Source organism: Gobius niger (assembly GCF_951799975.1).
Source record: "Gobius niger genome assembly, chromosome: 10".
NCBI classification, from domain to species: Eukaryota; Metazoa; Chordata; class Actinopteri; order Gobiiformes; family Gobiidae; genus Gobius; species Gobius niger.
The window spans coordinates 22,176,252-22,190,205 of record NC_136861.1 but is presented as its reverse complement, the minus strand read 5'-3'; the positions used below and the strand labels follow the sequence as shown (position 1 = coordinate 22,190,205).

At 40.2% G+C, this 13,954-nt stretch overlaps 1 protein-coding gene across 1 annotated transcript in view; it reads left to right on the top strand.

Annotated features, from left to right (window-relative positions):
* Window positions 1-13,954, top strand: part of abca3b (ATP-binding cassette, sub-family A (ABC1), member 3b) — a gene marked incomplete at its 3' end in the record, with an annotated part of 31,205 nt that overhangs the window by 15,166 nt on the left and 2,085 nt on the right. The window contains exons 25-34 of the mRNA XM_079564316.1: window positions 66-200; window positions 291-485; window positions 556-743; window positions 818-988; window positions 1,061-1,257; window positions 1,345-1,418; window positions 3,437-3,563; window positions 10,224-10,324; window positions 10,396-10,558; window positions 10,676-10,825. Of these exons, the coding sequence (XP_079420442.1) occupies window positions 66-200; window positions 291-485; window positions 556-743; window positions 818-988; window positions 1,061-1,257; window positions 1,345-1,418; window positions 3,437-3,563; window positions 10,224-10,324; window positions 10,396-10,558; window positions 10,676-10,825 (1,501 nt within the window). The remainder of the gene's footprint in view (window positions 1-65; window positions 201-290; window positions 486-555; window positions 744-817; window positions 989-1,060; window positions 1,258-1,344; window positions 1,419-3,436; window positions 3,564-10,223; window positions 10,325-10,395; window positions 10,559-10,675; window positions 10,826-13,954) is intronic.

The window sequence follows — 13,954 nt, the reverse complement described above, 5'->3', positions numbered from 1 at the left end:
TACCCATTGATGTTTTTGTTGTGCATGCCCTCACCACAATTTTGTTTTTGTCCTTTTTATGACAGTTTCCTTTAATAGTGAACGCTGCACTGCTTCCTGAAGACAGTGATGTGGCTGATGAGAGAAAGAGGGTGTTTGAATGCCAACCAGTTCTTGAGTCAATGATAGGAAGCCCCCTCATTCTGCAGGAGCTGAGCAAGGTAAAAACAGAACATCAACCTTGTACCAGCTTTGAAAACACTACATGAAAATGGAGAAAAATTAAAGGCCCATTCTTTTTTTGTCCCAAGGTCTATTCTAGCGGGGGTAATCTCCTGGCAGTGGACAGGCTGTCTCTGGCTGTGGGCAAGGGAGAGTGTTTTGGTCTTTTGGGCTTCAATGGAGCTGGCAAGACCACAACGTTTAAAATGCTGACAGGTGATGAGACTGTCACCTCTGGGGATGCCTACATTGATGGATATAGCATCCTGAGAGACGTTAAGAAGGTATGAATAAAATGAAAGTATTCACTATGCTTCTAAATGACAGACATGAAACCTTATCTTTGCATTGCAGGTGCAGCAGCGCATTGGTTATTGTCCCCAGTTTGATGCTGTGCTGGATCACATGACTGGAAGAGAAACTCTCAGTATGTACGCCCGGCTGAGAGGAATCCCAGAGAAGTACGTCTCTGGCTGTGTGGAGAATGTGCTGAGGTCCCTGCTTCTGGAGCCTCATGCAGATAAACTTGTCCGCAGTTACAGGTCAGAATGGTATAGTTGTCATTTTTCCCCTTTGCACAATCTTTTTTTTTTTTAACTGTTTCTTTTTGTTGTAGTGGCGGTAACAAGAGGAAGCTAAGTGCAGGCATTGCCCTGATCGGTGGGCCCCCTGTCGTCTTCTTGGATGAGCCATCCACTGGAATGGACCCAGTTGCCAGACGGTTGCTATGGGACGCTGTGACACGCACACGGGAGTCTGGAAAGGCAGTAATCATCACCTCTCACAGGTAAGTGCTTGTCCACATTTGTAACAGCTAAGCACATTAAAATAGTAACTCTTTCATTGTATTTCTTCCCAGTATGGAGGAGTGTGAAGCCCTTTGTACTAGATTGGCTGTCATGGTCAATGGACAGTTCAAGTGCCTTGGCAGTCCCCAGCACCTGAAAAGCAAGTTTGGCAGTGGCTACACCTTGCTGGCTAAAGTTCACATAGATGCCGAGTTGGAGGACACTGATCTGCTGCTGTTCAAAAACTTTATTGAAAGTACCTTTCCAGGTTTGACGATATAAAGTATTTCTAAAAGATATATGTTAAAATATGAAACAAATGTACAGTAAATATTTTCTGCTTTACAAAATACAGGAAGTCAACTGAAGGATGAGCACCAAGGAATGGTACATTATCATCTGACTGACAAAACACTTACTTGGGCCCAGGTAATATTTATTTAATGACTTCAATAACATGATATTAGGGTGGTGGTTTTAATTTTCCTCTGCTCTGATATATAACATATATATAAAATATATAATCTACTATGTTATTTTATCAGAGGTGAGTAATACTCAGTTAGATTTACTATCTGCATTCGTACTTGAATAAAAAAAAATAGTTGCTTGTTTCACAGTGAGTAAATCTTTAAAGAGGGGGTATTATGCTTTTTTCAATCACATAGCACCAGTCTATAGCACACTACAATGATGACGAAACCTTCTGTTGGTCTGTAAATGCAGTATAGGGATGTCACGGTAACCGGTGTAGCGGTAAACCCCGGTAAAAATGTTGACGGTGAAAATTACCGTCTTGTTTTGTTTTTATTATTATCTCAGTGAATAACTGCACCCGTGGTGTAGGCACGGTGAGCCTCACCAGCCACCGTCTCATCTGCTGCAGTTTCCGCGCATGCGCACTTTGTTGTTTGCAACCCAAACAAAACTTTCTCGAAGCTGGAATCATGTCCGACACGACAGCGCGCAGGATCTATCAGCCTTCAGAGTTCAGTTTGTGGAGCGTGCAGGAAAAAGTGTCTCCAAATGCAGCAATACTTCGAACCATTGACTCACCTGCGTGACCGTCTCCCACAGCTCTATAGCAGTAAGTTAACGTTGGCGTTTTAGCTGAAATGCTGATGTGGGACTGATGTGGGAGAATGTAACGAGTCGCCTCATAGTGCGGCTGCAGCGCCACCGCCAGCATAAGTCATGTCGCGGATACCTCCGCACGATGGCACAATGCGTTACGGGGCTCCCAGTGGCAGATTGCAATAGATTCACTCTCGCCGCAGTTTTATGAATTTAATAATGATGGCATTTTCCCAAATCTGCAAAGCGAAAGCTCACTGGAAAGACAACAACAATTTTCCTGATATAGAAGGTTTAACTTCGTTTCTGACGCTATAATAGTACATGTAATACCCTCGAAACGATCAACAACACATCGTTATAGTTCCTTTACTTTGATGTGAAAAGGCTTTGTCTGTCCTTTTTTTATGTAACAAGCACTGTTAAACTTTTTTGAAACGATTTCAGTTTGTGTTGGACTATCAATGCTTTCTGAACATATTAACACACATAAAAAAAATACAGCGATAATACCGAAAACCGTGATAATTTTGGTCACAATAACCGTGAGGTAAAATTTTCATACCGTGACAGCCCTAATGCAGTAAATTAGAATAACTGCCTTGTATAAAATTGCTCTCTCAAAATGGCTGTAGTGAATGTCTTGAAATAGGCCTCTGTCTCTTTAAGAACCTCTGACTCTTTCCGACACGCCCCCTCCACACGCTGTCTGTGGCATCAGTGGGGAGGGGGTTCTGCTGAGGAGCAGTGGTTGGTTACTCGGCTGGTGACAAAAGGTCGGAGGCGTCTCCAGGAGGTGGGGGCGTTCCTAGGAGGACTCAGGCAAACCTAACCCTAAAATGGCCGCCATCAGAGTTTTTACAGATTACTCAAAAATACGTGAATGAGCCAAGGCAACACTTCAGGCATGTTTTTAAATGAGGGAGTGACATAATAACATAAGGTAAAGCTTGAAAAAGTCGATTTTGCATAATACCCCCCTTTAAGTGGCAAAAGCTTCACATGACACATAAAATGGATGTAGTTTGTGTTTCATGTACGTTATTCATCAGAAACAATATTTTTGTATATTTTTCCAGCATTTTCTTTAGAAATGTTTTGTTTGTCATAATTTATGTCACTACTGAATTGTAAATCAGACTTTTATGCTCACTTCAAAGTAAAGTTACTTTTACTTTGTGTAAATAAAGTGACAATAGCATGTGCTTTAGCTTATCTCCCTCTAGTGCTCAGAATGTTAACTACATTTTCATGTCATGAATTGGTGTCACCAGAATCTCAATTTGAATAATATGTTCATTGTGTAAATCATAGAATAATGCAGTTCACATACTTGCTATGTTCTGATCTTGTTTTTCCTCTCACTCCCACAGGTGTTTGGCACTTTAGAAGCAGCCAAAGAGAAATACCGCATTGAAGATTATTGTGTGAGTCAGATCTCTCTGGAGCAGGTGTTTCTTAGTTTTGCACAGTTCCAGCATTGCGCTCATCTTGGGGGCAGTAACTAATCCATCCACTGATAGTATGTTTTTTTTGTTTTTGCTGCGTCTGTGACTTGTGTACATGGACTTTACTTGCTCACACTGCTGCAAGATGTAATTTTTATTCACATTTGTGTCTTTGTGGCATTGTGTGTGTCTATGACAGGGTTAGGGATACCCGTAAAAGACTGCACTTTAACGAATTTTACTACTGCTCTGGAAGAGTTTACTTGTGTTGGTCTGTCCTGTTTTTAAGAAAATGTTATTTATAATTTTATTACTTGATTGAGTTTCCGCTTTGTTAGTAATGACCAAATCACCGCAATGTAATGAACCACTCCATTTATATGTTATACGTACATAAGACAAATCATTGCACGCCGTTGCCTTATCGAAAGCATTTTTATTGTTATTTTATATCTACTCGTGCATATGTAAATAAGACATGAAAAAATTTAAATTTACAAATGCATGTTTTTACTTGCCTTGTTTTGCTATTGTTGAGGCATTTTAGTAAAACTTTTTACCTGTTCATTCTATGACTGCGCGAGGGGTCAGAGTAGTTTAAATAGTTATTCATGTACAGTTCATTCATTAGATCTAGCCACGCATTTCACTATAGTCAAGTTTTCACAGTGCAACATATAATTCCTTGTATGATAAAAAATATGTCTCAGTATATCTACTCGCAGGAAAGACGATGGTAAATGTAATGTACTGCTCAGTAGCTTATAGCCAATATGACACTTGATTTTATGGTTAATGAGATGTGTTGGCACAGGACAACACTAACATTCCTAAGAAGTATGGGGATTACTTGATTTTATAATTTTGTGTGTAGTGTCAGTGTATATACAATTCTACAACAAATCTAGTCCACAGTTTTAGGGCGTGTACAAGTTTATGCTGCTTTTACTGAGAACTGTATACCAAAAGGGAATTTATTTTATTTTGTCACCTTATGTACTACGGAACTGAAACTGTATACATGCTTTCTTTTTCAATTAAACCATGCTCTATGCAAATAAAGGCATCAATTATTTTGTTCAGTATTTATCCAGAGTAGGTCTTACGTGGGGCCCAGTGTTGTTGCTGTGTTTGTGTCTTCAAAACATCAAGTATGATCATGGTATATTTCTGTGGTTCCCACCCAAAGACTATAAACTTAAGAATGGTCTAATTGTGGCCTACTTCTTCCTGAATCTGCTTGGAAATAGCAGCTGTCTTGTATGAACTTTCTTTTTATTTTCATGTTTGTCTTAAAATGCACAACATCGTCCTTATTTTATCCATTCATTATTTTTATTTTTTCCCTATTCTAAATGGGAGCTGGCTCCATGACCCAGTCAAATTGCTAGCATGACCAAGCCAAGCAAGGCCACTCTGGACCCTATAACCCTAAGAGAGCGGCGAGAAGATAGAAGAAGAATTTTACAGCAAATAAGCTGTATCCTACACCTAAACATAGGATTCAAATATGGTGAGAGCAAAACAGGTTGAAGCATTGGTTTTCTTGTTCATGAGGAACACACAGGCAAGAGGCGACATATCATAATGAATTGTATAACATACACCTATGTTTTAAAGCATTTTAATGCCTATTCAAAGTCTTACATTTATAATACCAAGATATAAATAGCCTGTTTCCCCAGTGCAGCACCCTGTTCAATGTGATATATTTGTAAAATGTAACACTAATAGCTTCAGTAGATCTAAAAAAAAGTCGAATTTTCCACTACCAATTTAAACATCTGTTTATCACAATTAAGGTTAAAAGTTTAAAGTTTAAACTGACCTTTACATAGTTGTCGCTGCACCCAGTCCAGATGACATTTAAAGTCAAACATTTACACAATAAACAAACCACACAGTAAGTATGTCACTTACTGCATGTAAGTATGCAGTTTGAAAAACGAAATGAACTACACTGTCAAAGTAAACCACTAAATCTTTTTTTTTTTACCCCCCTCCATTATTGGGAAGAAGGCCTGTGAGGCGGAAACACGTGGGGTAAGTTTGTATGTTTGTATGTTTGTTAGACATACCATAATAACAAAGGCATTTTAACTTCACCGGAGAGTGCCTTGGTTTTTCTGTTTTTTGAACTACTTTCCCTGCTCCAAAGAGCACCTGTTTTTTTTTTTATTACACTCTGTGGATGTCCAAGAAACGCTTCTCTCTTTCTTTTTTTGATAAACCACTAAATCTGTTGAGGTGAATATAAAGGTGAATTGACTTACAGTGGCGAGAAAAACTAAGTACACTGGCCCTCATGTATCAACATTGCGTACACAAATGGCGTATGTGTAGGTGTATTCGCGATATTGCCAGAGTGCGCGTGGCATTTATGAACCCGTGCTTTATGCTCAGATCTTTCCGTACGCAGAAGGATCTGATGGTAAATGCCACGGAGAAATCCGAGCGTCATTTGAATGAAATGCCCCAAAATATTCATAATCAGGAGGCCTCACCCACGGGTTTTACAGCACGCACGCACGCACGAAACACGGCACAAAAAGAACATTTCTTCAACCAGGAAATGATAAAGAGTACACAACAAATATGATATTATCTGTCAGTGACCAACATTAACCTATAACCAACCCAAGATCACATTCACAAAATAAAAAAGAGGGGAAAAGGAAATAGGTTAATAATAAAAAGTGACGGGGACTCGGGACGAGCTTCGATCATCCTCTGAGGAGAGGAGAGCGCGCGGTCAGCAGACCCTGCGCGCGCCACTCCCGGATCTCTCGAACCCGTCCGGACCGAAGAAAGCTGTGGAGCTGTCGAAGGATTTGTTTGACACCCGGGCTACTCGCGTCACGGAGTACGCTCCACAGACTTGACGCTCAAACCAGGGATCGCGAAGACCCAGGTGAGTCCCGGTCTCCCCGTGTCCCGGTACACGGCAGCGGCCGCGGATGTGAGGCGGGGAAGCCATCCACACAAAGTTTGGGCAGCAGTGGTCTTTTGTGACAAAAGAAAATATATATTTTTTAAAACACCATGAGTGTCTCTATGGCCCGCAGTCCAGGTAGTCTCTGGTCCGGGCTAAGCCTCTGGGCTCGGCCCGTGGCGTGGAGGAGCATGTCAGCGCAAAATTGCATCAAGTCTGCCTAGAGCCTAAACATTAACGCTGTAGCCTTGCTTCATGTTTAAAAACTGTTTTCCAGCGCTGTTTAGTGTTTAGTTAAAATTGGTGCATTATGTAGCCTACACCACCTCCTGACTTGGTGTAGGATTTGAGCGCTCAGATTGATAAATGCCAAAACAGGCGGTCATTTTTCGTACACCCCACATACGCTCTGATTTCAGCGTAGGCAGTTTGATAAATGAGGGCCACTGTGTGGAATTTCTGACATTTCTGCCTAAATTGGTCACTAAATGTGGTCTGATCTTCATCAAAATCATAAAAATGATTTAACAGTGTCTGCTTTAACTAATACCACCCAAACATTTACATTTGTATTGGCCATAGCATGTAAACATTCACAGGACAGTGTGGAATAAGTAACCACCTGAATCTTACTGAATATCAGCAGTTTTCTCAAGCATTTGGCTCATATTCAGCCAAATGCTTGAACGCCGCTTCACAGTGCAGATGGATAATGACCCAACACTACTGCCAAAGCCAGTAAAAAAAAGTAAGGCAAAAACCTGACATGAATCCATTTCAGCAGCATTTCACTTGCTGAAAACACAACTGAAAGGAAAATGCACCAAGAACAAGCAGGAACTGAAGACATTTGCAGTAGAAGCCTGGCAGAGCATCACCAGGGATAAAACCCAGCATCTGGTGAGGTCTGTGCCTTCTAGACTTCAGGCTGTAATTGACTGAAAAGAATTTGCAACCAAATATTAAAAAGGACACATTTTGATTTATAATTGTTACTTTGTCCCATTACCTTTGGTCCCTTGAAAAGTGGAAAGCTCACATAAAAATGCTGAAAGTTCCTTGGATGTAAATACCCTCAAATTAAAGCTGAACGTCTGCAGTTTATGCACATCTTGATTATTTCATTCCAAATCCATTGTGGTTGTTTATAGAGCCAAAAAAGTAAATTGAGTCGATGTCCCAATATTTATGGGCCTGACTCAAAATCAATCAATCTATCAATCTGAGGAACTGAGGAATCTGAGGAACATCCCTGGAGCCAAAAATAATGAATTTGGATTTTGTTTTCGTTGAGGTGCAGAAAATTCTGTGCAAGCCATTGTTTAATGTCCGAAAAGCAGCTATGGAGGGAGTCAAGAGCAGAGGCAGTGTTGGGAGCACCGGTAAATAGACCTGGACATCGTCAGCATAGAGATGGAATGATAAATTATGTCTGGCAATGATGGACCATAGCAGCAACATGCAAAGTGAGAACAGGACCGGGCCAAGGATGGAACCCTATGGCACCCCAGATGACAACGGGGTGGAGGAAGGGGAATAGTCATCAACCATCACAGCAAAGCTCTGGTCAGTCAAGTAGGACCTCAAACACTGCAGGACCGAGCCCTGAACACTAACTGAGTGGTCCACGGTGTCAAATGCCGCTGTCATGTCCAGCATCATCAGAAGCACTGGCTGCTTCTAATCCAAAGACAGCAGAATGTCATTGTGCACTTAAGGTGACTCCATGTTGCGACGCGATCTGAAGCCCGATTGAAATATCTCCAGAATATACTTATTTTCCAAAAAAGACTACAACTGAATGAAGATTAGTTTCTCTAAAACCTTAGACAAAAATGGCAGGTGAGAGACAGGCTGAAAATTTGACAGAAAAGCAGGATCTAGATTAGGTTTTTTATAACAGTGGCCTAACCACAGCACGCTTGAAGGCTGCAGGGACAGATCCAGTGCTTAGGTTGCTACTGAACAGAGCGAGAAGGTATGGGCCCCTGGTGTCAAAAGCATGTTTGAGAACCTTAGCTGGAACGATGTCCAGGGGACAACTTGTGGGCGTCATCTCCTGGACCACCTCAGTGAGGAGAGTCAGTGTCACAGGCTCAAACTCTCTGAGAACAGTAGGGGGCACTGGAGGAGTATAAATGTCAAATCAAAAAATATTTTTTTATCAAATCAAAAAAGAAAAAATCCTGTATGTATACAGAATTTACCATCTATACATATATGTACACACGCACACACACAAATACGACTCAATGCCACACACTTGGTCTCTTGTTGTATGACAACTACAGAAGATGACGCAAGAACCTTCGTGTGATGGAGTGGTTGGGAAGTAAAGACCCACAAATTTGCAAGTTATCACCAGATAAAAGTACACCATGGTAAGTTTCTGATAAAAAGGACAGAGATGTGATTTCCAAACTTAAAATAGTTTATTGAAAGTTGAATTGGGAGTGGAATCTTCCGGATTGGCTGGGAAGGAGTGAGTTAGAACAGGATACCAATTTAAAAAAAATACAAATTAATTTCACAAAAATTTTGCAAGTCTAATTAAAAATACATTTTATTTGGAACGAGCTAAAATGGAAAGATTCATAGATTGGCTAAGAATACTTGGGGAAAAACTAAACCGGAAAACCAAAACAACAAAACTGTAAAAGCTGACCCCAAAGAAAAACTGTAACTATATTAGAAAGAACAAATATAAACTAATATAAGCAAAACAGCGGCAGGTTAGCCACCCTTGACGATTCAAGGACCCTGAGCAACATCAATCACACAAACCACATAGCAGACAGGACGCTTTAATGCAGAGGGCACCCGGACAGCAGCAGGAAAAGAGAACACCCTATTGACCTTTTTCCGCCCCACCCACTTTTTCGGCACTGCCACTTTATGCTTTGTCTCGGCACTTCCGTATATAAATATATACAAAAATTAAATTTAAAAAAAATTCTGTTGTCTTGACAAAGCCCGTTCATTTAAACTGAGAACGAGGGAAAATATTCTCTGCTCAAATCTGATGTTTAGTAGATTGATTTGAGTAAAATGGCCAATGTTAATTTGCACCAACAAGTCAACACTGCACTGTTTCTCAGCACGGCCGAAAACCGGCTTTGTTTTCGTGTAGCTACTGATTTTATGTGGACTTCTGCAGTCCCATGTTAACAGATAGGAGAAAGGGGGCGGGCACAATTCATGGCAGCACCCACGGTAACTTCCGGAATAAGGTGAATTGGAAACAGGTGTCTTACACAACCTCCCTAACAAGGGGGTGGGGCCAGTTGGAGCACTGTAGGGAAAAAAGAAACCACCCCACTACAATAGGTTTTTATGTCTTTTAAATTATTCCTGAATTTGATTATAGTATCAGTATTAATCAGTGATATCTAAGAGTTATATTTATTTTATTCATGTTTCATTTATTCATGTTTCAAAGCTGAAAACACAGCATAAGTTCAACTGAATTCTGGTTTGTCCAGTTAATAATCCTATACCTTTGCCTTGGTTTACAGCTTAACCAGTTAACACACAGTTTAGACACTCCTCTCAGTTTACCTACAGGGAAAGGATTCAGTTCCCCAGGCTGCTCTGTTGTTAAGGGTGGAGTTGGGCTCAAATTTCAAAGTGTGAAAACGGCTCTTAATTTTTTGTTACATTGCAGCACCAGTGGCCAACATCAAATGGATTCCTCTTCAGTCATTGTGTATAGCCCCACCTTGCTGTTGGGGACTATCACCCTCATACTACTCTTGTACATAATAACCAACCGCCTTACAGCTGGGGAATTGAGGAAAGAGCCTCCAGGTCCAAGGCCGTGGCCGCTGCTGGGAAACCTGCTGCAGCTTGATCTAAAGAGACTTTTTGCTAGTCTTTATGAGGTAAGTCTTACATATATTTTTTAGCTGAACTGTACTGTATATTCAGAATAAACCACAACTTTTGTCTATAGATGTCAAAGAAATACGGAGGTGTCTTTACAGTCTACTTGGGACCAAATAAGGTTGTGGTGTTGGCTGGGTATAAGACTGTGAAAGAGGCTCTGGTTGGATTTGCAGATGAGTTTGGCGATCGAGATATTTCTCCAATATTTCAAGATATAACTCAGGGTCATGGTAGGACATGTTTTAGCCTATCACCTAAATGAAATGGTGATTTATAAAATTGTATGAATTTCTTATGTTATTATTTTATTAAATAATGAATAATTATTTTGTGTGTGATGATTTTAGGCATTATTTTTGCCAATGGAGAATCATGGAGGGAGATGAGAAGATTTGCACTTACCACTTTGAGAGACTTTGGAATGGGGAAAAAAATGGCGGAAGATAAAATTATTGAGGAAAGCCACTATCTGGTTGAAGAGTTTGAGAAGCATGAAGGTAAAGGTAAACCTGCTTTGGTAAAGAGGATCCTTTCCATTTTTGAAAGAGAGAAGAACTTAATTGTCATTATACAATTGTACAACAAAGTCACATAGCTCAGATGAAGAGGAGTGGAAATTACGCAAGTGCTTTTGTGTTGTAGCAAAGTGAAACATTAAAAACATGCAAGGATACACTGTAAACAAGTTAATTCACTTGAGAAATTCATCTACAAACTGATACTTTATATCTGCTTTGCTTGTGCATATGACACATTAGACTACATTTTCACAGATACGTAGTTAACACAATTGTTTTCAAGATTCATGTTAAAATTTTCCCTAAATCTGGCAAAAAAGAGCTTTTTATTTTGGAAAAAAAAAACGCTCCGGCCATGGAGACCGGAAGTGACGTAGAACAAAACTGAAAATTGTTAAAGGGACTATATCATGCTATTTTAGCCATTCCAAAGTTAAGTATAGGCATTTATATGATATATTGTACCTCTACCACTATGGAGCACTCATTTTTGTGATAAATATACGTGTTTACTGGAGGTATTATTCGAACCCAGAAGACACAACGCTTCGATTCAGTTAACTCCGCCCCCTCTCTCCGCACATACAACTTTACCGTAATATAAATAAACAACAATAAGTGAAGTTACTTCACGATGCAGTTATAAGGAGTTGACATCTGCAACACAGCTTCATAAATGGCTAACACACAAGCTAACACACATGCTAATATGCTAACACACAAGCTAACCCGCGTTTGGACTGACTCACCGCTCTGGTCCATCGCTGTTTACATTATGGGACTTGCGCTGGTTATAAAAGTTAATCAAATTTGATTCTGGCGAAGGTTCCCCAAACATCCATCAGTGACAGTCACAGAAAAACTATATTTTGGTGATAGTCGCTGAATCCCGGAGAAAAAAACAACTTCTGATGAAGAGTGGCCTCTTGGTTGAATAAACTCCTCGTCCTCGTAGCCAAACGCGCTTCTTTTTCTCCGTCCGTGACATTATCGTTAGTTAAGAATAAAAAACAGGTGTCCAGAGTAGGTAACGAGCTCCATCTTCACAGCTGCAGCGCAAACATGACTGATCTGTTCAGACGCTCAGGGGTGTTTGTTTTGGCCACAGCTGACCTGGAAGCACCTCAGGCACATCCTTTTTTTTGTTTTTGTTTCTCTCTTACGACAGAAATAATGAAAACGCTGTTTTACAAATTAAAATCAGGCTGTAAGCATAGAATTAAGGCACTTCCGTTCCGCTGTTATGACACAACTGAACACTCAGTCTTTCACCAGGAGAGGGAGGAGCAGCTGCTCAGAGAACAGGATTCAGGAGAATGAAGCCACAAACCACTCTGGGGGTGTTTTTGATAAGGAAATAGCATAACAACATGGCTAAAAGCTCCAAAAAGTCGATTTTGCATGATATAGGACCTTTAACGGTCGCTGAAATGCTTTGAAGTCAATGGGATAATTTGTCCAGATAAACTGCAAACTGTCTCTCTCAAACAAACATTTTGTGAACCACAACTATATCATCACCATGAACCTGGGACAAAATGTGACAGAGTGAGGACCAACAATAAGAACAAATGTTGAATTCTGACATTTAAAAAGGTCTTGATGCAATGAATGGAGATCAGCGCTGATAACGCAAAGAAGCTAGCAGGCTAAAGCTAACAAGCCCGCCGGCTGCTAGCAGATTGATTCAGGATTAGTTTGTTTATGTCACACCACTTTATGTTGTGCTTTGCATTAACGGATTCGCTCACGGTAGAGATGTAAAATGACAGTGGCTGATGATAAACTTGGCCTCTACACTGTGGCACACAGTAGCCATTACCAAAGCTAACCACAGGAGACACATCCACGCTGCATACAAAGGCTCACAAACACAAACCGACACATCAGATCAAGTCTGCGGAATGAAATTCACGTGTATCTGTACCGTGACCGCGCTATAAACAGCAGGATTTAACTCTGGAAGTAAAAACATCGCTAGCATCCGTTAGCATGCGGCCACACACGGTCTGTAGCCTGATATTGGTAACATTGGTCGTGACCACAATTCTCCCTCTGGACCATTGCACACTGGAGACAGCGCAGCTCACGATTTTACAAACCCAACGTGACATCTAAAAATCTTAGACAAATCGCACAGTGAACACCAGCCCTAACAAGCTTAGAAGCTAACCTCCACAAAACAGCATCTTATAGCCACTTGTTGATTCACTAAGCATGCAGAAAAACAAAAACTTACAGTAGTCACCAAACACAGACATCTCTTCCATTGTGTAAAAGCTTCAAAAGTCCTCAGAGTATCCCATAAATAATGTCCAAGTTTTGGAAAACATTGCCTCCTTAGCCACAGCGTAGGCTCGCCTCTGCTCCACACGCAGCTAAAATATCCATCGTGGTATGGATACAGAAAAGCGTTAGTCTTTGTGCGCAGATAAACAGATAAACTCCTGTGGTTCCGCTGTTCCTCAAAATGCAGATGCACGTGTGTCCTGTCAGCATGGTGGATGTTTTTGTTTTGATGCAGGTGGTACGAAGTGAAGGAGGAGCTAACCAACTTCGCAAAAAAACAAAACAAATAAATAAATAAAAAGAAACTAAATAAGGTGCATTTCTAAATATGCAACTTTTTAATGAATCAAAGATTTTTTATAAACATTATAAAATAAAACGAGCTACACCTGAGCTGAAGAAAACTCCACCAGAAGTGCATGTATACAAATAATGGCTGACTCCACACACACAATAACTTACATTTATTGAAGTAAATTACCAATGCAGTTTAATATAAATATAGCAAATCATAAAATCTGATCAAGAATATAAGAAAAAAGACTGAAATACCTACAAATACTGTATTTTCAGTGCACATACCTTCTTCTACGTCATCACTAAGGTTAGATTCCTGCAAATTTTTTACGTTTTTATCATACTTTCTCCACAAGCTGATATTTTATGGGTGTAAAACTATGACATTTTCCTAAACACTTGTATTATTGCACCAAATCAAGAAGAATTATAACAACTTGAAAACCTGACATATGCACTTTAAGTTAAGCTTGTTTTTTACATGGCACTATGAAGAAAAAGAGACGATGTTAAAACTGAGTA